Source organism: Oncorhynchus tshawytscha, linkage group LG02 (genome assembly GCF_018296145.1).
Source record: "Oncorhynchus tshawytscha isolate Ot180627B linkage group LG02, Otsh_v2.0, whole genome shotgun sequence".
NCBI classification, from domain to species: Eukaryota; Metazoa; Chordata; class Actinopteri; order Salmoniformes; family Salmonidae; genus Oncorhynchus; species Oncorhynchus tshawytscha.
In genome coordinates, this window is record NC_056430.1 from 26462352 (window position 1) to 26487493 (window position 25142).

The following is a 25142-nucleotide window of genomic DNA, read 5'->3' on the forward strand; positions in this document are numbered from 1 at the left end:
AGTAGTTGCAAAGTTGCTAATTATTTAAATTCTAAAGTTGTCTGTGGTGAGATTCGAACACTCAAACGTCTAGCAGCCCGTAAGGTTGCATGTTCGAATCTCATCATGGACAACTTTAGCAGATTTGCTACTACTTACTACTATTATCTACTTTTATACCTATTTAGCATGTACTTAACAAAATATAATATGTTTTGCGCTGAGACCAGGTTGGATAGCATGCAAGGTGGCAGGTCTGTGGAGATCTTCACAATTGTTATAATAATTGGCACAGAATCTCAAACAGCACTGATCACTTGCACTACAGTATGTGCTATTAGATGAAGCACAGTAAAAATAAATACAACATATCTGACATTGTATTCCCATTTGAACTTTGTTGTGCTTTCAAATGGTTGAAAGCACAGTGATAACACATTTAGATGACAACTAAACCAAAAATCTGATCGTTTTTTCATTGGAATTTTGTTTTGCTTTTAGATGGCCGAAAGCATATAGTGATAACACATTGGGAATTTAAAATGGGTGAATAGGTTGGTTGAAATGTCATTGATCAACATATCAATCAAATATTACCCACATTTCCACGATATTATATTTAATTACTAGTTATTTATTATAATTATGTATTACTATAATGTATTATTAGGTTATTACTTTCAATGTATTATTATTATTATTATTATTAGACTTTATACCAAGGGCCAATGGGGTGAGAATTGGTCTTGATGGTCTCAGAGTGCGTTTCACTTAGTTTTTTCGGTCTCCAATGAATTATTCAGATGCAAATGATTTTATATGGTGTTTGCGTAGTGAATTAGTCAGCAACTGGGCTAGACTTTGGCATTGAAATCTATAGAGGTGTGGCGTGTCCAAAGAAATGAGTAACAAAGATTAACTCACCACCGTACGTCACTGGCCCGGGAGGGGCACGCTGCGCGTGGTGTTAAGACCAGCACAGTTGCTATAAAGTGAAATGATTATCAACAGACTGTTGAAGTCGTCGATGGTCTGGGACTGATTAGTCAGCTATAGATACTCAACAAGAATAGAGAGAAATTGTTAGGTCGAGACACTGACTTGTCTTCACATAAATTCGACTTTAAAATGTTTTATTCAAATTCATGGACCAAGTGCTTGATATACCTTATCTTTATAACAAGTGGAAATTGTGAGTGTGTTTCTAGCCATGGTAACCCTTTCCTAGATAAGGTTGATAGAAGTTTTACCTGAAAATGTTTTGCTTAGCTAGCTACATACGTTGCTAACTTGAACTGGCTAACGTAATTCTGTCTGTGTGTGGAGTTGACCTATTTTACTGTATCATATCCTCGCAGCTGAATGTCCCAAACCACAAGTGGAGAGAAATCAAAATGTCGTTCTAACGAATGATGCACTCCTAAAGAATGATTTTCCGGAGGGCTCGGAAGTATTGTTTCAATGTACCAACGGCTACATGAAAGCTCAAGGATCTGAAAGCATCACCTGCACGAGTGGAGAGTGGAGCACCCTGGAATTAATCTGCAAAAGTAGGCGGCAAAATACTAGCCCCTCTTCTGTCAAGTGCGATTGTTGAGTGTTTACTGTTGGTTGACTGTTTTAATGCTTCCATTACCTCGCTGATTATTAATTTCAGAGAAGGACTGCGGTGTACCCAAGGAGATGCCACATTTGACATATGAGTTTGATAAGGAAGGGACGCTTTTTGGTGCATCAGCAAGAGCAATTTGTGATAAAGGGTGAGTATGCTTCAATATCTGACGTATCATAGTATGGGGGAATTATTTTCCACAAAGATTCAATGCAAGACCACCCCCCTCCCCCTCTCACACACGTGCTCTCTCCACCTCTAGCTATCAAGTTCAGGGATCAAGTTACAGGCAGTGTTATGCCACAGGTTGGAGTGGAAGATCAAGATGTGAAGGTAAATACATATTTCCCATTGACACACCTTGGACATCTTAGGCATTGAACTTGTTTGAATGAAGAACACCAATTACTGCTGAACGATTAGTGCTTTTTAGAGTCTGGTTTGCGTTCTATTATTATTTTAGAGACATGGTGAACGTTCAATTACCAAAACATTGACTGTAACTACCTATTTGGTAACAAGTACAATTTACAATTTAATAATAATCCCAGACCTCAAAAGTGGTCTCCTGTATTGTTTGAAGCACTGTTTGCGGACTTAGAAAATCCAAATTACACTACAAAAACATAAACACATGTCTCACGTTTCATGAGCTGAAATAAAAGATCTCAGAAATGTTACATACAAGCATATTTCTCTTAAATTTTGCCCACAAATTGGTTTACATCCCTGTTAGTGAGCATTTCTCCTTTGCAAAGATCATCCACCAGACAGATATGTCATATCAAGAAGCTGATTAAACCGCATGATCATTACACAGGTGCACCTTCTGACAATAAAATGCCACTCTAGAATGTCCAGTGTTGTCACAACACAATGCCACAGAAGTTTTGAGCGAGCGTGCAATTGGAATTTTTTAATTTAAATGTGAAAAGTAAAATATGGTATGGTCAGCCATAAGCTACGGACAACGAACACGATTGCATTTATTGATTAGCAATTGGATGCACAAAAATACCGTGATGAGATCCTGAGCCCCATTGAGGCTTTTTTTTTCTTCCTGTGACCAACAGATGCATATCTGTATTCCCATTCATGTGAAATCCATTGATTAGGGCCTAAAGAATTTATTTCAATTGCCTGATTTCCTCATATGAACTATAACTCAGTTAAATCTGAAATTGTTGCATTTTGTTCAGAATATATATATTTTCTATTAAAGTGTGATTTCATTTTTTTTTTTGTGGAAAACCTGAAGAAATGGGAAAACAAACCTGGAAAAACAGAATAGCATTTTGGGGAAAATTCAATGGAATCAGGCAGAAAATTAGGGCCCTGCAAATCACATGAATGTAGTGTTAATAAACTACTTCCTTTAGCCCAGCATCCCACATAGTTCTTGGGAGAATCTCAATCGCATAGTCCTCGCGTCCTTTCCTTCTCAAAAATATTGGATAAAAAAAAAAAGGGGGGTTTTGAGGAGATGGGACGCAAGGAGTATGCATGCAATTGCGATTTGCCCCTCGACTTGATTTCTATTGTGAATGATTTGGTTTCGGTCTAGAGAAACAGCGAATCTGGCTCACAAAAAAGACTTCGGTCAATTAGTAGTTTAATAGCCCAAAAATTATAATTTGGTTGGTCGCTCAGCACTAACAAATATAATGCACCCATGTATGTCTCCCTCAGTGGTAACTTGTGAAGAACCTATTGATATAATGAATGGCATGATCTCAGAGAAGCCTGACAAACAGTTTCCAGAGTATGGGGATGTCATACAGTATTCCTGTGATGAAGGTTACACCCTCATTGGAAACATATCCATTGAGTGTGAAGAAGATGGTGAATACTCATTCCTTCCTGAATGCAAAGGTATGGATTCCATTTATGTTTGATAAATGATCTGCCAACACCCTACATCTAGACACTGCAGGCATCCACTGGTTGAATCAACGTTGTTTCAATGTAATGTGTCACCCTATTGTGAGTGACATGGAAAACGCATTTGGATTTGCAAAAAGTAATCAACCAGTACTGTTTGTTATTCCAACCAGTGTTGTAAGCATTGCAATTGAGCTAAAACTTCAACTTAAATACAATTAATTACTTGACTAACAGGTTGTTACATCAATCAAATTTCAACATAATCATCAGAACAATGTTTGTTGAAATTTGCATAGAAAATTACATGTAGAAATGTTAACTCTTTTCTGTCCTATAGACCCCTTTCTGTGTTTGCAAACATTGCTGCATGAGGGCAATGCACGGAAGTTGGCGGCAGAACATGCAGTTCTCATAGAACGGCAGCAAAAAAAAAGCCTCTTTACATGTTGCTTATGAGTGCATTTCACACTACTTTTGGATTATAATTGGATTTTAAGGCTCGTATGAATGTCCTGCTTAATATAATGTTTGTCATCATCATTGCAAATCAACTGCATTATACTTAAATAAAAAAACACTTCAACCAGTAAAATGGCTCTTAGGCTGTAGCAAAAGCTAGCCAATGTCAATGAGCGTTACCATTCCAGCTAACAACTGCTGCAATTATTTTGCAAAGATCACAACCAAAAAATAATATTAGACTGTTCAAGCAAGAATCAAGACGTAATTGTAAGCGGATCAGAACCCCAACATTTTGTTTAGAAGTAATAAAAACCTACATTTAGGCTGTTGAATGGGCGCAGATGGCAATGGCTTTCTTACTGCCGCCAAGTGTCGTGAGCATCTGTGCATGACGTCAGTGTGTCGTGTACTGGAAAAGGGTCTATAGTCAATATTGGGTGTTTGAAATTATTATTAATTTAATATTTGATTAGACATATTTTATTTCACGTTTCAATGTTGATAGTAAAATGGTATGTATGAATCAATGTCATTGATTCAATGTCATGCCATTAACTTAACTAAAGGGGTATATTGAAGTAAAATGTGAAGCCACAGTTCAACGATTGCTGCTTGAACAGTGACTCCTTTTGGTAAACGTGTTTTCAACAGAGATTCCATGTCACAATAGGTTGACAAATGACGTTGATTCAACTGCGTGCCCAGTGGGTTGCACCATAAGGAACATTGTCATTGATCGTTCTTCTTTAAATCCCTCTGTGTAACATGTAACAGTGGTGTATGCATGAATGTGCAATACATAACCATTGTGCATTTCTATTTCATAGATGTCAATGACATTCCTTTGAAACCAACAACCATATCAGCATCAATAACAACATCGACTGTTCCACCCACAATACAAGGTAGAGCAAATCCAAGTAAATCTAGCCCAGTGTAATCAAGGGCTTGACGATCACTTGAATCAACTATGTTAGATTTCTCTAGAGTCTAGACCATGGTAATAACTTTCACTCCCTATCCATGATTTATATAATAATTTGCCGTTTCAGGGACGCATCATAGCATTGGTGAACATGACACCAACACAGCTACAAGTAAGCTAATTCAAGTGATTATTTTTAATGTTAACATTGGTGTACATAGGGCTGTTATGGTGACCGTATTACTGCCGATCACGAGTCATGACGGCAGCCAAATTCCACTTGACCGTTTAGTCACAGTAATTAGGCTTCTCCAAGCTCTGATGCTGCTGATGGTCATTAGTAGCCTTCCAAACTTGCTGTCTGATACTTAGCACTCTATTGTCCCTCTAATCACTGACATCAATGCAAATGTAATCGAAAATCTAATTAAACACTTCATGAGAGCATGTTGCTTAACATTTCTATAGGCTATGCAAATGCATGAGAAAACCGAATGATGGCCTCTTAAAAAGAGGATCCCATCAGCTTTCTATAGGCTAGGCCTACTATTTATTTAAACTTTCCTAATATTTAGCACATTGTAAAGAGAAGCAACAGAAGTATAGCCTACCTGGCTGGCACAGGAAAAGCGTCCTCTATTAGTGTCCTCTATACGTGCATCAATAACATGTATTGTTTTCCCCTGCCCCTGTTTTGAGACAGGTGCGTGATAATGGTCCATTATGAATCAAAACAAATTTCGCACACTATTTAGTATACAGTGCATTCGGAAAGTGTTCAGACCCCTTCCCTTTTTCCACATTTTGTTAGGTTACAGCTTTATCCTCAATCTACAGACAATAGCCCATAATGACAAAGCAAAAACAGTTAATTTTTTTAAATAAACAGAAATCGCTTCTTTACCTAAATATTCAGACCTTTTGCTATGACATATTCTACAACTTGGAGTCCACCTGTGGTAAATACAATTCATTAGACATGATATGGAAAGGCACACCTGTCTGTATAAGGTCCCACAGTTGACAGTGCATGTCAGAGCAAAAACCAAGCCATGATGTCGAAGGAATTGTCCGTAGAGCGCCTAGACAGGATTGTGTCGAGGCACAGTTCTGGGGAAGAGTACCAAAACATTTCTGCAGCATTGAAGGTCCCCAATAACAGTGTCCTCCATTCTTAAATGGAGGAATTTTGGAACCACCAAGAGTCTTCCTAGAGCTGGCCGCCCGGTTTAATTGAGCAATCGGGGGGGAAAGGGCCTTGGTCAGGGAGGTGGCCAAGTATCACGTTTAGAGGAAACCTGGCACCATCCCTACGGGGAAGCATGGTGATGGCAATATCATGCTGTGCGGATGTTTTTCAGCGGCAGAGGCTGGGAGACGGGTCAGGATCCGGGGAAAGATGAACGGCACAAATTTAGAGATCCTTTGATTAAAACCTGCTCCAGAGCGCTCAGGATCTCAGACTGGGGTGAAGGTTCACCTTCGAACAGCACAACGACCCTAAGCACACAGCCAAGACAACGCAGGAGTGGCTTCGGGACAAGTCTCTGAATGTTCTTGAGTGGCCCAGCCAGAGCCCGGACTTAAACCCGATTGAACATCTCTGGAGAGACCTGAAAATAGCTGTGCAGCTATACTTCCAATCCAACCTGACAGAGCTTGAGGATCTACAGAGAAGAATGGGAGAAATTCCCCAAATAAAGGTGTGCCAAGCTTGGAGCATCATACCAAAGACGACTGGAGGCTGTAATCCCTGCCAAAGTAAAGGGTCTGAATTCTTATGAAAATGTGATTTCAGTTTTATTTTTTTATACATTTGCAAAACATTTGACCCTGTTTTTGCTTTGTCATGTCTTTATTTAACTAGGCAAGTCAGTTAAGAACAAATTCTTATTTTCAATGATGGCCTAGGAACAGTGGGTTAACTGCCTGTTCAGGGGCAGAACAACTTGCAACCTTCCGGTTACTAGTCCAACGCTCTAACCACTAGGCTACCCTGCCACCCCATATTGGGATATTGTGTGTAGATGGAGAGGGGGAAAAAATATTTCCATTTTAGAATAGGGCTGTAACAAAAATGTCAAGGGGTCTGAATACTTCCGCATGCACTGTATGTAAAGACGAGATTAAATCAAGAACAGTCTGATGGGTGACTTAGCCTATCACTTGTGAATGATGTCCAGCTTGTGTGCAGTAAGGCAAGAAACTGCAACTTTTTAATATCATAGTCGGCCTTTAACACCATGTAGGCCTATGTTTTGGTAAGTGGCCAAATACATTCTTAAAATTAAGCACATTAATCAGCTTTACAACAGGTGTAGAGCCTAACTGGCATACACTACCGTTCAAAAGTTTGGTCACTTATACATTTCCTTGTTTTCGAAAGAAAAGCATTTATTTTTTTGTCCATTTTAAATTAACATAATATTGATCAGAAATACAGTGTAGACATTGTTAATGTTGTAAATGACTATTGTAGCTGGAAACTGAACATTTAATGGAATATCTACATAGGTGTACAGAGGCCTATTATACGCAACCATCACTCCTGTGTTCCAGTGGCACGCTGTGTTAGCTAAACCTAGTGTATCATTTTAAAAGGCTAATTGATCATTAGAAAACCATTTTGCAAATATGGTAGCATAGTGTTACTGTAATTTAATTATGCCAATGTGCTTTCATTAATTGAAAACCCTTAATCTATTTTATGAGAATTTGTAAGGTTCTTGTTTGCATAAAATAGACGGAGACCAGCCTTTTTAATAATAGGTAACAGAATTTATTCTCAGAGCGCGCTCCCACTTCACCACGAGCAACAGTTTATATACAAATCATGACGTCATTTCATTGCTTTAACAGAATCCCCTCTCGACCGGGACAAAGTGAGGTGAAAAGTTCATTCTAACACACTCCCAGGTAACTTTTGACCCCTCAACATTATCGATCACCACTGAGCTGACAGTTCTAATTAACAGAGAACTTAGGAATGCACTCACTGTCTTATCTAAAAACCCCAGAGCTCAGTTCTGTAGGTTCAACCATAGGTTAACGACCTTATGTGTTTACACAGTCCACAACCCATTCGTTTCTTCCTAGTCGGAATGGTGTTCATTAACTTTAATTACTCCTTGTCCGTGTCACACAATCCCATCGTATGAACTCCATATTGTTAATCAGATATAATAAAATAGAGTATAAGTTTACTTAGTTACAGTTCCATTTAAAATGATTTGTTCAGTCATTGAATCATAATTTTACCAACACATAGCTGAAAACTGTTGTGCTGATTGAAGAAGCAATAACACTGGGTTTCTTTAGACTAGTTGAGTCTCTGGAGCATCAGCATTTGTGGGTTCGCTTACAGGCTCAAAATGGCCAGAAACAAAGACCTTTCTTCTGAAACTCATCAGTCTATTCTTGTTCTGAATGAAGGCTATTCCATGCGAGAAATTGCTAAGAAACTGAAGATCTCGTACAACGCTGTGTACTACTCCCTTCACAGAACAGAGCAAACTGTCTCTAACCGGAATAGAAAGAGTGGGAGGCCTCGGTGCACACCTGAGCAAGACGACAGGTACATAGTGTCTAGTTTGAGAAACAGACGCCTCACAATTGCTCAACTGGCAGCTTCATTAAATAGTACACACAACACCAGTCTCGATGTCAACAGTGAAGAGGCGATTCCGGGATGCTGGCCTTCTAGGCAGAGTTGCATTGAAAAAGCCATATCTAAGACTGGCCAAATAAAACAAAGATTAAGATTGGCAAAAGAACAGAGATTGGGTTTTTTCTTTGCAATTCTGCCTAGAAGGTCAGCATCTCGGAGTCGCTTCTTCACTGTTGCTGGTGAGACTGGTGTTTTGTTGGTACTATTTAATGAAGCTGCTAGTTGACGACTTGTGAGGCGTCTGTTTCTCAAAGAAGACACTGTACTTGTCCTCTTCTCAGTTGTGCACTGGGGCCTCCCACTCTTTCTATTCTGGTTAGAGCCCGTTTGCGCTGTTCTGTTCAAATTCAGTTTCTTGGCAATTTCTCAGATGGAATAAATACCTCTAAATTAAGCATATACAGTTGAAGTCGAAAGTTTACATAGACTTAGGTTGGAGTCATTAAAACTAGTTTTTCAACCACTCCACAAATTTCTTGTTAACAAACTATAGTTTTGGCATGTCGGTTAGGACATCTACTTTGTGCATGACACAAGTAATATTTCCAACAATTGTTTACAGACAGATTATTTCACTTAATAACTTCTTATGGCTGCAATCCCGTTAAAGGGATCGATATGTCAACAGCCAGTGAAAGTGCAGGGTGCAAAATTCAACATCACATCTCATAATTAAAATTCCTCAAACATACATGTATTTTATACAATTTTAAAGGTTGTCTTGTTGTTAATCCCACCAATTTGTCCGATTTCAAATATGCTTCACAGCAAAAGCACCACAGACGATTGTTAGGTCACCACCAAATGACAAACACAGCCATTTTTTCCAGACAAAGTTAGCAGTCACAAAAAGCACAAATAGAGAAAAAATGTATCACTAACCTTTTGATCTTCATCAGATGACACTCATAGGACTGTTACACAATACATGTTTGTTTTGTTTGATAAAGTTCATATTTATCAAAATATGAGTTTACATTGGTGCGTTACATTCACTAGTTCCAAAAACATCCAGTGATTTTGCATAGCCACATCATTCAACAGAAGTACTCATCATAAATGTAGATTATAATACAAGTTATACACATGGAATTATAGATATACCTCTCCTTAATGCAACCGCTGTGTCTGATTTAAAAAATAAAATAAAAAACTTTACGGAATAAGTAAACCATGCAATAATCTGAGACGGCGCTCAGAAGAAATAGTCACAATAGCCGCCATGTTGGCGTCAACATAAACAAGAAATTACATGATAAATATTCCCTTTGATGATCATCAGAAAGCACTCCAGGAATCCCAGGTCCACAATAAATGTTTGTTTTGTTCGATAATGTCCGTTATTTATGTCCAAATTCCTCTTTGTTAGCGTGTTTGGTATACATATCCAAACGCTCATTCTGGTCAGCGGTACGTCGGACAAAAACTTCAAAAAGTTATTACAGGTCGAAGAAACATTTCAAACTAAGTACAGAATCAATCATTAGGATGTTTTTAACATATAGCTTCAATTAAGTTTCAACCGGAGTATTCCTTTGTGTCTTGATGAGCAATGGAACGCAAGTGTATACCATGAGGAATGTGCGTGATCAGAAAATGGCTGACTGCCACTCACCTGAGATTCTGCTCTCATTCAGTCCCACAACACAGTGGAAGTCTCATTAAAATTTCTATAGACTGATGACATCTAGTGGAAGCCCTAGGAAGTGCAACATTAATATCTCAAGGGGATTTCAATGGGAACCTTGGTGAATACATACCAAGCTCAGATTTCTCACTTCCTGTTTTGATTTTGCCTGTCATATGAGTACTGTTATACACAGACATCATTCAAACAGTTTTAGAAACTTTAGAGTTTTCTATCCAATACTAATAATAATATGCATATATTAGTGACTGAGGAGCAGGCCGTTTTACTTTGGGCAACTTATTCATCCAAGCTACTAAATACTGCCCCCCCAGCCATAAGAAGTTAATTCACTCTATCACAATTCCAGTGGGTCAGAAGTTTACGTACACTAAGTTGACTGTGCCTTTTTAAACAGCTTTAAAAAATCCAGAAAATTATGTTGACGCTTCTGATAGGCTAATTGACATAATTTGAGTCAATTGGAGGTGTACCTGTGGATGTATTTCAAGGCCTACCTTCAAACTCAGTGCCTCTTTGCCTTGACATCATGGGAAAATTAAAAGAAATCAGCCAAGATCTCAGGAAAAAAAAATGTAGACCTCCAAGTCTGGTTCATCCTTGGGAGCAATTTCCAAACGCCTGAAGGTACCACGTTCATCTGTACAAACAATAGTACGCAGGTATAAACACCATGGGACCACAGCCGCTCAGGAAGGAGACTTGTTCTATCTCCTAGAGATGAAGGCACTTTGGTGCGAGAAGTGTAAATCAATTCCAGAACAACAGCAAAGGACCTTGTGAAGATGCAGGAGGAAACGGGTGCAAAAGTATCTATATCCACAGTAAAACAAGTCCTATATTGACATAACTTGAAAGGCCATTCAGCAAAGAAGAAGCCAGTGCTCCATAACCGCCATAAAAAAAGCCAGACTACGGTTTGCAACTGCACATGGGGACAAAGATCATACTTGTTGGAGAAATGTTCTCTGGTCTGATGAAACAAAAATAGAACTGTTTGGCCATAACGACCATCGTTATTTTTGGAGGAAAAAGGGGGAGGTTTGCAAGCCGAAGAACATCTCACCCATGAAGCACGGGGGTGGCAGCATCATGTTGTGGGGGTGCTTTGCTGCAGGAGGGACTGGTGCACTTCACAAAATAGATGGCATCATGATTAAGGAACATTATGTGGATATATTGAAGCAACATTTCAAGACATCAGTCCGGAAGTTAAAGCTTGGTTGCAAATATGTCTTCCAAATGGACAATGACACCAAGCATACTTCCAAAGTTGTGGCAAAATGCCAACAAAGTCAAGGTATTGGAATGGCCATCACAAAGCCTTGACCTCAATCCCATAGAAAATCTGTGGGCAGAACTGAAAAAGCATATGTGAGCAAAGAGGCCTACAAACCTGACTCAGTTACACCAGCTCTGTCAGGAGGAATGGGCCAAAATTCACCCAATTTATTGTGGGAAGCTTGTGGAAGGCTACCAGAAACGTTTGACCCAGGTTAAACAATTTAGAGACACTCAATTAGTATTTGGTAGGATTGCATGTAAACTTCTGACCCACTGGGAATATGATGAAATAAATAAATCATTATCTCTACTATTATTCTGACATTTCACATTCTTAAAATAAAGCCGTGATCCTATCTGACCTAAAACAGGGAATTTTTACGAGGATTAAATGTCAGGAATTGTGAAACCTGAGTTTAATTAAAAGTATTTGGCTAAGGTGTACGTAAACTTCCGACTTCAACTGTAAGAGGACTTGTTTCTTAAACCACTCAACACAGAATAGTTGCAAATCCCTCAAATCATTGAGAAAATATTGTTTCTCTTCAATTGTATTCTTCATACTATAAAATAATGCCACGGAATATAAAGCAAATCTTGTCTGCTAAATTAACTACAGTAGTCTCACCCACAGTCATATGGCATAGCAGATCACGGCTCAACATGAGGACAAGTCAGAATATGCTATTCTGTTCTTCTGAATAAACTACATTTTCTTCATATGTTCCTGTAGACCTGTCTAAAATAAATAATGGATTGATTGTGATGGTGTAGGCTATATTACATGGATTTATTCAACTTTTTAAAATGTAGATGTTCCAAAGGTCTGCATCAGTGGCCATAGCACTAGGTGTACACATATAAACAAAAATGACAGCACTGCATGAAGGTGCAACACATAACCATTGTGCATTTCTATTTCATAGATGTCAGTGATATTCCTTTGAAATCAACATCAATAACAACATCGACTGTTCCACCCACAATACAAGGTAGAGTAAATCTAGCCCAGTGTAATCGAGGGCTTAATGATCAATTGAATCATCTATTTTAGACTTCTCTAGAGTCTAGACCATGGTAATAACTTTCACTCCCTATCCATGATTATATAATTTTGTATTTGCAGTTTCAGGGAGGCATCATGAAATTGGTGAACATGACATCAACGCAGCTACAAGTAAGATTATTCAAGTGATTAGTATTTTGTCGTTATAGATTTTTCCAGCTCACATTTGGCCAAACAATACTGACTCTCTTTCAGGGAATGCAGCAGCCAAGGGAAGTGTGATCGGCATAGTCATAGTCATAGGTAAGAAATACATCATTTGAAACAATCACAAATGAGAGTGAGATGTGTCTGGTAAAAATTTGTCCAATAGGCTTTTGAGTTTAACATGCTGACCACACCGCCCAGGTTGCATGTGCGAGTGTTGATAAATACATTTAGACATTGAATAATGTCTATAATTTCATCTGAACTACTTGCATGTGTGAATGAGCATCTGTGTTGCCAGGCACTAAAATAGAACTTGGTTCTTGCAAGTCCCGCCACCTCCATTTCTTAATTGGTTTTTAGGAGCATATACGCACGGGGGTGACTGAAAGATGAATGAGGTCCACACTCCAGTCGGTTGTGGTAATGCACCTTAAAGTTGGTTGCCAACCATTATATAAAATACACAGAAGAAGACTGAACAAGTACATATTACTAGTATTAGGTTCTAATTTTCAGAGTAAATAACTCACGGACACTAGAGAAGCTTAACCAAGTTGAATTCTTCCCAAAGAGTCAATACAGCTGGATTCAGACAAACATGTTTCTACCACCAAATTGTATATATACTCCACATTAGGCACTCCTCCTTCTCTCCGATCCTTACATCTTATGGTTCGACAGGAAGAGGGTAATAAACCATAATTTCTCACTTCAGGGGATCTGACCTGACCCCCTCCTTCGCGTAATCCAAAGATGTCCATCCGCTTTCCCTATAGCAATCACGTGACTTCCTCCCGTCCACCCAACACATTCCAAATCCATCTGTCTCCTACAGATAACCATTAACTTCTGATGTAAAACCAGTCCCTTTCAGTCATTTATATAATGTTTCTGCATATTACAATGTTCCAAATTTCACCCAGAATCTAACACTAGAAACTAACAAGGTTTCCCCTTTTTTCTGTGGATTAATTGTTGGAGTAGAGAACACACAATGTGACTCAATTCTACAAAGATCCAGCAACAAGAAAAAAGGATCTTGTACATTTCAGGTAAAATAACAACCCAATGTTTATATCCCAGGACAAATTAGCTAGCAACAGCAAGTTAGCTAGCTAAGTGTCCATGAATGTTCCATGTGTTTCGACCTGTCCCAAAATTAATATAGTTAGTTCAGATTTTGTTTTGATATTTCAACCTGGCGTCCTGATCGCGTCTAGTGTGGATGGACAAAATCAACATGAGGACGCACTCACGTGCCTGATGTAGTAAGGATGTGTTCTAACTAAACTGGATTCTTTGCTGTATACTGTACTGGGGAAAATATTCCCTTCTGTGACCCATCAAGAGTTTCCTTCACATTATTTGATCTGTTACACTAGTAGGCCTAGTCAAACTGCTGACTTTCTAATGTTACCATGTTTATCAGATTTGTATTACACTTTCTCTTGGCCATTTGAAGATCATACAGGGGACTCATGATTGATTCTTTATCTTTTGCAGTTATACTTATTGTGCTGTTCGTATTATATTTTCAGAAGAGGAAAGGGTGAGAACCTACATTTGATAATTTATCTTACTAGAAAATAGTGCACAATTTCACCTACAACTGAATCACAGATATTACTTTCCTCCAAACTATATATGCATTAACCACAACTTCTGCTAATGGACTTTACACTGTTCATTCAATCCACAAATGAATTATTTGGATAAACTAGCTATACAGCTGGCCAATTAATTGAACTAAACAATGCTGTTTACGGAATTACATAACCCATGAACTAACATTCAGTCTGGCATTTCATATTCATGTATTCCCTACGATACCTGTGATTTGCATGATCAAACTTTTTGCTGGATACTTCAACTTGCTACTGTACATGCCATAGTTGCCTGTTTTTGTCAATTCCGCTAAAGCTTTGTCTTTCCTGCTGGGTGTTGAAAAATCAAGAAAGTTGGGAAATCCTTTCCTAATGCACTCTCGGACAGAGATATTGGAATTGAAAAAGAGAATGGAGTATGTTGTTCAAAAGGGAGGTGGCTAGGAAGCTAGACCTACCATACACCGTGCTAAACTGACCAGCTGACTACCACACTGGAACACAGCTACCAATCTAAGCACTAAAATACTGATATTATGTATGCCAATCTACTGTATTTCCTTACTGCACCATTATTTATATGTAAACATGATAATCCTGACACAATTTCATTATTTGAAAATGTTGCATAGCTCCTACCAGACAGGAGAAGACTCAAGAAGAAAAGAGGAGTTACTACAATTTCAAAATGACTAAGTTGAATGCCTACCCAAGGTATCTACAATTCATACATGATTCTCTTAAACCCATTAAGAAAATGTCCCATCTTTTAACCAAAGTCTTACTCATATGACTATACAGTTTGTGGTTGTCTTTGAATGTGAGTAATCTAAATAGTGAAACTATTGTTAACTGCTCCATTGAGTCAATGCTTTATCTAAAATATCTAATTTATTTTCAGGGCTAGGACTGCTCCTATCTGCTAATCTGCATCTGTCCTTGAAAAGAAGTGCCCAGTAATTGTCTCTTGTCTCAGACCATTCCCTGGTTGAACAAAGCCACTTAATTTACAGTGCCCTTTACGTATGTGACATTACTGAATGGAAGTTATAATTGTACTTTTTTTATGATGTAATTATTTTTTGAAAGTCAATGTAAATGTTTTAACCCTATGTTTTTTAATGTATTTATATTGAAAACTGGAACATGTGTAATAAAAAGCTTTTTGCCTTGTCAAATACCATATTTGTCTACAAATTGCTAGTCAGCTGTGTTGAGTGGGCAGAAGGCCCTGTAATAAGATTAATGCACTAAACAAAATGTATGATTGAGGCTCAAAGGCTGATCATCTCTGACCATTCCAAAATGTGTGCGGAATGATTGCGGCTCAAAGGAAAATAATCTGGGTCTGGTAACGCGGACATTCCTGTTAAATCTAACGTTACTTTGTATTTATTTTCAAGTAGGCTCAATGTGGGTCTGGGAAACGAGCTCATGTTCATTTCCTGGCCCCAAATGTGTGATTTAAAGGAAAGGTTCGCACATTTTGAATGTTATATTTTTTTGGGTGCATCTGAGTGACGTTCTATCGATTCCCTGGGTCTTTTCATGTGTATCCGAGTTATTGGCGTTCAAGCAGGCAGACATGTGGCCGGTATTACGTAGCACTGTGATAAAGTACCTCTCACTACACTGGAAATTAATAGGAATCCAACTTTTAGATCGCGAAAATGTCTATCATACATGTCAGACTGTAATACTGGCCGACGTCATAACTCGGGAGGATGTCTTCTTTCGAATGAGTGATGGCTCATATTTTTTGCGATATATTTCTACCTCGAGAAATTTGTAATTTGACGAATGGTCTAGCATATTGTTCCTATTTGCCTCTAGTCCAGGGTGCATTGCATGGTGCTGTTGCCAAATATCTAGAAATAGAAATTCGTGCTAATGTATTTTGTTTTTAGCTAGTGCCCAATAGACTCCCATTCACTCCTTCAAGGAAAGCCTGTCTTGTCGCAGAATTGCCCAGAATGCACCGCGCGGCCCCTTGGTGTAGCTTGGTCCGCGTTTCCCATCTCAAAAGTATATCTGCCGTTGCGAATGTTATACTCCATTCTGTGAGGCACATCGATCTGCAGGTTGAACATGGTGAGATCGTAGACTCTTAAATTGATAGTGTAGTTTTTAGGCGATTTTACAGTTAACTAGCTACGTTACATGCTGATATTGTCTTTGGTATTATTGTGTGTAGCTACGTTTGCTAGCTAGCCCATAGAGCGTTGCATTGTGGATTTCGTAGTCGACTTTGTTGCTACCAACTATATAACGCCAAAATTAAACGTTTGTTCACAAAAAAATATTGTTCTCACATATTAGTGTTATTTAACACCGTGAATTAGTGGTTTTTGGTGGATAAAAAAACCCCGTTAATATCTAAATCTCAAGTCATTCTATGATAAACTGCTTTTTCTCCTTTGAGACATTTGTGTAAATATTAAAGTAGTATGTACATTTCCTAATAATGATGGTTTGTTTTCTCAAGATAAACACATTACGAAAGTTTTGGGTGCAGGGACTTGTTAAAATAATACTTTTTTACTTCTGTGCTGTTTAGAAGGCTCTTTCTGTTGCTCAAAAGCAGCAAGCTGCACAGTAATGCTGTGGCCACAACAATAGCCATGAGAGATGAGATCGACCATGCCAGACTGCTGCCTTTGATTTATTAAACACCACTTTCACAGATTCTTGCAGAAATGACAAACATGTTGCCGTTATAAACCATTGCAATAAAGGAATGCATGATGGGTCAATTAATATGTCCGCTATGACAGGTGTAATGAAAGACTAAAGCATGTTAAACCAGTCTAACAAAATAGCCAAATCACTGGAGAAACTCAATAGATACGTTCACAACCATGCTTACTGGGAAGAACCAAGCCATTATATAAACCTGACTTTGAACACATGGCCAGAAAAGCCCCTGGGTGCACTGTACTTACACTGCTCCATTGTGCGTCTGTCTACGGTCTCAGAGCCTTGAACTGTGGCTCTTATGATTGCAGGTCCCAGCATGAGGCTTCTGGTATCTGATGCAATGGAGACATTGAGGCAAAACGTCAATAAGTAACACTTCACAACAGGGGACTGTACTTGGTGAAAATTCCTAAATGATGCAAATATTTATTTCTGTTCTGGTTACATGTATTTCATGGATCTTCAAAATAAATAAATGTACACATGTAGGCTACAGTATGCTAAACATACCTCCATACTGTACCTTCCCCCTCACCTGGATATAGACGGGTTATATGTGTAGGCTTTGTTGACAGCAGTTATAGGGCTAGATGCAAAAGCTGCTCTCAAGGTACAGCTAATATAAACCTGCAACACAACAATAAGGCAACAAGTAGCAGTGATAACTATGGCCATGGGTCTTTACTGATAGGCCACCACAGATACAGTATATGATGTTAGGAATGTGTGACTTTTTTCATAAATTATTTTACAATCTCACTTTTGATATGTCCATGTTTGAAAGCGGAAGGCATCCAGAAGAATTTGCAGAGTTCTGCTGTCCTCTCTAGCGAAGCTGAAGTCAGACAGAGAGACATGCATTTTGCCATCTACAAAGCAACTGGAGAGAAACCAGTCCACATCAAAGAAAAATAAATTAAATCATGGCAAAGAAAGAGGAAGAAATTGAGATTGATGGAAAAGATGTATGTGGGTGGTTCCTATGACTTTACCCGTGGCCAGAAATGAAGGGGTATTGAATGGGATTGTTTGCAGTTGGCATGGCAACTCATTGGTGGCTTGGCCAGTTACAGACGCCTTGATATGAATAGAGTCATCAAGAGTGTAGAGATTTGTCTCCCACTCTGTAGTCCAGTCATCTATACTGAATAAAAATACAAACACAACATGTAAAGTGTTGGTCCCATGTTTCATGAGCTGAAATAAAAGATCGCAGAAATGTTCCATATGCACAAAAAGCTTATTTATCTCAAAAGTTGTGCAGAAATGTGTTTACATCCCTGTTAGTGAGCATTTCTCCATTGCCAAGATAATCCATCCACCTGGCAGGTGTGGCATTTCAAGAAGCTGATTAAACAACATGATCATTACAAAAGGTGTACCTAATGCTGGGGACAATAAAAAGGCCACTCTAAAATGTGCCACAGATGTCTCAAGTTTTGACGAAGCGTGCAATTAGTATGCTGACTGCAGGAATATCCACCAGAGCTGTTGCCAGAGAATTTCATGTTATTATCTCTACCATAAGCTGCCTCCAATGTCGTTTTAGAGAATTTGGCAGTACGTCCAACCGGCCTCACAACCGCAGTTCACGTTCACCGGCTTCTTCACCTGTGGTTTAGTCTGAGACCAGCCACTCGGACAGTTGATGAAACTGAGGAGTTTTTCTGTTTGTATTAAAGCCCTTCTGGGAGGGAAACTTATTCTGATTGGCTGGGCCTGGCTCCCCAGTGGGTCAGCCTATGCCCTCCCAGGCCCACCCATGGCTGTGCCCCTGCCCAGTCATGTGAAATCCATAGATTAGGGCCTAATGAATTAATTTCAATTGACTGATTTCCTGATATGGACTGTAACTCAGTATAATCGTTGTATGTTGCATTTATATTTTTGTTCAGTATAGATAGAACACAAGGCTTACCGTTGGCAACCTACAAGTGTTGATAGTGCCTTCTCCTCCAGTATTATTAAATGTGCTGACAGACCTGCGAGTAAGCAGAGCAAGAAGGACAGACTGCCTTGTCTCCAGCATGAGTGCCCAAGGGGTGTCCAGGCTGGCTGCAACCCCTTGCTAGACACTCACCCTCCTAGTAGAAAAACACAGTTAAGAGGTGGGGAAATGAAAGTAAATATTTATATTTACACTACCTGTTAAATTTAGTTTCTCTTGATGGACATTTTTTTATTTGATGGCCTTCATCCATGATTGATTAATTTAAGCACTGTCTTAGCCATCTCTTCACAATTCCTTAACAATCATCTTTTTAAGAGTGCTCTAACAAACTTAATCAGTATTTTTAGACACCAACAGCTGTGCTTATGAAGGCACATTTTGCCATCTCTTTACTGGGTACATTATTTTGTTACATACAGTACAGCTCGGGTCTAACACTGTGTGCACAGATGTACAAAAACACAGCCCTATATGCAAGATCGCACCAGCGTACAGAGTCAAATGATCTGACATAAAAACATTGCATTTCAAATATGGGGTATATGCACTTCACAGGCAGCTGGGGTTGGGTTGGTACAAACAATAACCTCAAAACTGATGGAGCGGTAGAACAGTGTTTTGAAGTAGATAACCCCCTTTGTCATCTGGTTGGCTGGATGGAGGGAGGACAACATGTAGGCTAATGCATAGCAGTTAAGGTTAATACACATAATAATTATTTGGATTTAACAAATTAATCTAATTATATTCTTGCCATTTTAGATTAATCAATGTCTGTCAATTAGACAGACTGATTAGACATTTTCTATTACCATACTTAGTGTATGATGGTGATGGGCTGTGTTGCCTGTCTTCACAGTGAAAGGCTGCCACCTTGTGGTATTAGTACGGGTTAGTGATAAATCTGCAAACTACTGCTCTGCATACCGAGTGATGTTTCCAAAAGGTAAGTAAAATAGATCCACTCGGGAGACAAGCAACCGATCCCACCCTTACGAAAAAAGATTACAGTCAGAGTGCAGTATGCTGCAAATACTGCATCCAACATTGTTTTTTTTTACTGCAGTCATTTTGCAGTGTAACCGATCAAGGAACAGAAGAAGCGAGAGGTAAAACGACCCAAAATCGCTCACCGCCAGCAGGGGGCGTACATGACCCATCAAGTTAGCCAAATCAAATTTTATTTGTCACATACACATGGTTAGCAGATGTTAATGCGAGTGTAGCGAAATGCTTGTGCTTCTAGTTCCGACAATGCAGTAATAACCAACAAGTAATCTAACTAACAATTCCAAAACTACTGTCTTATACACAGTGTAAGGGGATAAAGAATATGTACATAAGGATATATGAATGAGTGATGGTACAGAGGAGCATAGGCAAGATACAGTAGATGGTATCGAGTACAGTATATACATATGAGATGAGTATGTAAACAAAGTGGCATAGTTAAAGTGGCTAGTGATACATGTATTACATAAGGATGCAGTCGATGATATAGAGTACAGTATATACGTATGCATATGAGATGAATAATGTAGGGTAAGTAACATTATATAAGGTAGCATTGTTTAAAGTGGCTAGTGATATATTTACATTTCCCATCAATTCCCATTATTAAAGTGGCTGGAGTTGAGTCAGTGTCAGTGTCAGTGTGTTGGCAGCAGCCACTCAATGTTAGTGGTGGCTGTTTAACAGTCTGATGGCCTTGAGATAGAAGCTGTTTTTCAGTCTCTCGGTCCCAGCTTTGATGCACCTGTAATGACCTCGCCTTCTGGATGATAGCGGGGTGAACAGGCAGTGGCTCGGGTGGTTGATGTCCTTGATGATCTTTATGGCCTTCCTGTAACATCGGGTGGTGTAGGTGTCCTGGAGGGCAGGTAGTTTGCCCCCGGTGATGCGTTGTGCAGACCTCACTACCCTCTGGAGAGCCTTACGGTTGTGGGCGGAGCAGTTGCCGTACCAGGCGGTGATACAGCCCGCCAGGATGCTCTCGATTGTGCATCTATAGAAGTTTATGAGTGCTTTTGGTGACAAGCCGAATTTCTTCAGCCTCCTGAGGTTGAAAAGGCGCTGCTGCGCCTTCTTCACGATGCTGTCTGTGTGAGTGGACCAATTCAGTTTGTCTGTGATGTGTATGCCGAGGAACTTAAAACTTGCTACCCTCTCCACTACTGTTCCATCGATGTGGATAGGGGGGTGTTCCCTCTGCTGTTTCCTGAAGTCCACAATCATCTCCTTAGTTTTGTTGACGTTGAGTGTGAGGTTATTTTCCTGACACCACACTCCGAGGGCCCTCACCTCCTCCCTGTAGGCCGTCTCGTCGTTGTTGGTAATCAAGCCTACCACTGTTGTGTCGTCCGCAAACTTGATGATTGAGTTGGAGGCGTGCGTGGCCACGCAGTCGTGGGTGAACAGGGAGTACAGGAGAGGTCCCACTGAATAGCAGTGGTTCTCAGTCCTGGGGACTCAAAGACTCAAAAACATTTCTGTTTTTGTCTTAGCACTGCACAGCTGATTAAAATGATCAACTCATCATCAAGCTTCAAGTGGTATTTATGTATTCATTAATTTATTAATTGGGGCAGCAGGAAGCCGAGTGGTTAGAGCGTTGGACTAGTAATCAAAAGGTTGCAAGATCGAATCCCCAAGCTGACAATGTAAAAATCTGTTGTTCTGCCCCTGAACTAGGCAGTTAACCCACTGTTGCTAGGCAGTCATTGAAAATAAGAATTTGTTCTTAACTGACTTGCCTAGTTAAATAAAGGTCAAATAAATAAAACATTTGTGATGCTATCCTTGATACAGCCTGCTATTGTCACATAAACATGCATCTATCAATCCAATATTATCATGATTTGTTATAAGGGATATTATGCTTTAGTAATCCACAATGACCTGGTGATGTAAAGGCTAATAATGACATTATCTTCCATATTCCTACAGATACCTTGTAACTGGAGATTTCTTCAAAACGATTGCCTACAGTTACCGTGTAGGGGACTGCAAGGTTGGGTGACCAGGGCCATCTAGGACTGCCTCCTGGAGGAATTCAGGCTTGTGAAGGCTACCTATGTCCTGCATAACTTCATGAGGATGGACATAAGGACCAGAAGGGGATCTGCAGCTCGCCACCTTGTGCCAGAGGAGAAGCCTGCTGCTCTGCAGGATGTTTTAATGATGGGGTCCAACAATGCAGCAAGAGAGGCAATCTGTGTGTGAGAGATCTTCACCGGCCTCCTTCTTTGAAGAGGGTGCTGTACCCTGGCAACACCATAGACTACACTATGCACAACCTAAGGCTCTTTTGAGAGCCATCCACATTTCAATAAGAGTATTCTTCCTTTTACTTAGCTATGTAAACTGCAGTTATTAAATTCCCAGTTTCTCTCCCTTTGATTTCTACTTCTCAGGTGAGGGTGCTGTTTAGGTAAGGGTGTGATGTCTGTTCAAAAACAAAGTCACCCATAATAAAAACATTTTGAACAATTAGGCACCTTATACCCCACACCTACACACATTAAAGTGGCTCCTTCCACTTTCAAAGAATAGGCAAGAGGGCCAACCATAGAGAATAGTAAGACACTTCATTATTTCTATAACTACGCTATATTGTTTGTCCTCGTGTGTATGCATGTTTTTCAGCATAAAATACTCTTTGGCCACTTAGTGTGGACACCAGGTGAGGCCACACACACAGATTCCTGTTGAAGGCAGGCACTTTAACGACCTTATTTTCTCAATAACAGTCTCTCTCCTTCACTTCATCCCTCTCTCCCCTTCTCCCTAAATCCTCTAGGTTATATCAGCCGGTGTTGGTGAACCCCTCCCGCATCTGAAATTGCTACATAGTGCACAGCATGATCAGAGGTGAGGTCACTTGGTCAGGTCAACAGGAAGTATTATTAAAGAGATACTTTACATTGAAATACAGAAAGATGCAGTAGTCCCAGAGTTAATGATCCAAGGTCAGTTTTGCATTTCACCTCCTGATGATTATGATGACTGACAGTGTTAGAATAAAAAGAAAACACAAGGTTTAAATATGCCCTCTCTCTCCCCATCTGTCTCTCGTCTGCAGGCATGTTTTGATATGAGAGAGTATGTCAACCCCCAGTCCAGTCATCGCCATCTCACCTGCTCTTAAGATAACCTTCGGGCTGACTGGGAGCCCAAGGCTGGTTAGGAGACACCACTAGAGACACTATTATGTAATTGTGATGAACTGAGAGAATATTAGGGTAGCAATGTGATTCATTAATCATATGCTGTCTTCCCTGCTCCTCTGTTTGACCTCTTTCCCTTTCTGTCTTTTACACCTCCCTTGCCACCTTTTTTCCTCTGTTTTTATAATGCAGACCAGATGTGCATTGAAGTACAGATTGAACTTGTATTTACAATATAATTTTACAATGATAATATTTATAATGCATGTATTAATAACACTTGGACAATGAACTTCTTTCAATAAAGTGTTTCACACTACTGGTTGAAATTAAGTCTCTCATTTGATGAAATACTACACCTATCCTGTGTTTATCAGATCCATGAAGATATTGAGATGAACCAGTTTAAAGTATTTACATGACGCATAGGAAGTGTAGTGTACTGTTTTTAAATTCTTCTGTATATATGAATTACAAATCAGCCTTTAACTAGTTAAATCATGTTTCTAGTCTATTGCATAGTTACAATTTGTAACCATTGCTGTCCCAGGACCAAGATTGGTAAACACTGTTGAAGTGTATAATTGTAATACATACATGCAGACACAGCATCCTTCAAAGACTGGAATTTGATACTCCTGGTATTGGATATGACTGAAAAAATAATATCAAAGACATTCATACCTGAACTGCACCGTTATTTGCCAAGGTAGAGTACATCAACAGTGAATATATTACATTTACAGGCTACAATGTGGGGGATCTCATGCATGGTAATAACTACATGTATACATGACTTGTATCCTTGGCACAAAGTTAGATTATATATTATATATATATATTATATATTCTACTCAATCCATAGGCATCATTAATGTCATTCAGACTGTTTTGAAGTTGATACAAGTGGCTATGAAGATAGCTGAGGTTCAAAGCCAGATTCTGAATTAATATGTATACCAAACGTTTTAGGGTCCATACACAGATCGGCTACATAGCTAGCTACACATCTATAGGCATACAGGTATTTCTATCCTCCACTGCACAATAAGCAAGAAAATAGTTAGCTAGTTACTTTACTTTATCTATCTGCATTGCATGGCAAATATCAGCAAGACACACTTACAAAATTGTACATTCAATTTGCAGTAAATGCTTTAGCTAGCTAGATTCTTTACATCCACTGTTTCACAAGACGACAGCCTGGTTTGCTGGATGTTTCAAGAGTCCCTAAAACATCAAACAACCAGAATTACAATTAATTACAAAAAAAATACAAAACACCCATAAAGCCAGCCAGCTAACTGGCCAATGTTAGCTAGTCAGCTAGCTTGCTAATTCGTGATTTTCGCAAATACATTTTATGACCAAAAAAATATACATAATCGTTTGTCTCTACATTAACTAACATATTCCTCTCAACTGTTCTGTAATGTATTTTTTTGCATGATTTGTTATGACGTTATAATCACTTACATTTGCTTCCATCCTAGTATTTTTATCAGCCATCTTTGCTGAAGAAAGTCTCCAGCTTTGGGTCGCATAGTGTCAAATTCGTCATGGAAACCACTCGATATGATTGGTCATCACCCAGCGGTCGCCGCTGGTGACTTGCATAAAGTTGTGAAAATGTTATATTTTTCACCGCCTCCCACGCCACGTTCGCACCGCCCAAAGGTCCCCGCCCTCTCCACTTCTCACCACTTTCCTTCCATGAAAATGAATGGGAAGCGGTGTTTCACCGAGGGGCGTCTTGTGCTAGTGTACATGGTTCCCACCGCCTCCCACGCCACCTTCGCGCCGCCCAAAGGTCCCCAGCCCTCTCCGCCTCTCACCGCTTTCCTTCCATTGAAAATGAATGGGATGCGGTGTTTCACCGCACAACACCGCTTGCTGATTATCCCAACACGCATATCACGATATGTTTTCAGTTTGCACAATTTGATTAAAAAAACGGACTTGCAGTGTTTGTACCGCAACATCAGAGATCGCATTTATTTTGGAAGATTGCAAAATATGACATTTTCATTCAAGACAGGATAAATAT

The 25142-nt window shown here is 39.4% G+C and overlaps 1 protein-coding gene across 7 annotated transcripts; it reads left to right on the forward strand.

Moving 5' to 3' along the window:
* Window positions 1-915: 915 nt before the first annotated feature.
* LOC112218758 (complement decay-accelerating factor, GPI-anchored) lies at window positions 916-23352 on the forward strand. 7 transcript variants are annotated; one of them, XM_024379877.2, is made up of 14 exons: window positions 916-1171; window positions 1338-1529; window positions 1637-1739; window positions 1854-1924; window positions 3281-3463; window positions 4765-4842; window positions 4990-5034; window positions 12388-12453; window positions 12588-12638; window positions 12723-12770; window positions 13662-13729; window positions 14181-14226; window positions 14914-14995; window positions 15183-15464. In XM_024379877.2, exons 1-14 carry the CDS (start codon window positions 1108-1110, stop codon window positions 15205-15207), a joined length of 1122 nt encoding a protein of 373 aa, XP_024235645.1. In that variant the 5' UTR covers window positions 916-1107; the 3' UTR covers window positions 15208-15464. The 7 variants fall into 7 exon arrangements, 6 of the variants coding, with proteins under 6 accessions (XP_024235645.1, XP_024235676.1, XP_024235651.1 ...); XM_024379883.2 differs by lacking the exon at window positions 13662-13729 and having other exon boundaries at window positions 919-1171; XM_024379899.2 differs by lacking the exon at window positions 13662-13729 and having other exon boundaries at window positions 919-1171; window positions 14216-14226.
* The last annotated feature ends 1790 nt before the right edge of the window (window positions 23353-25142 follow it).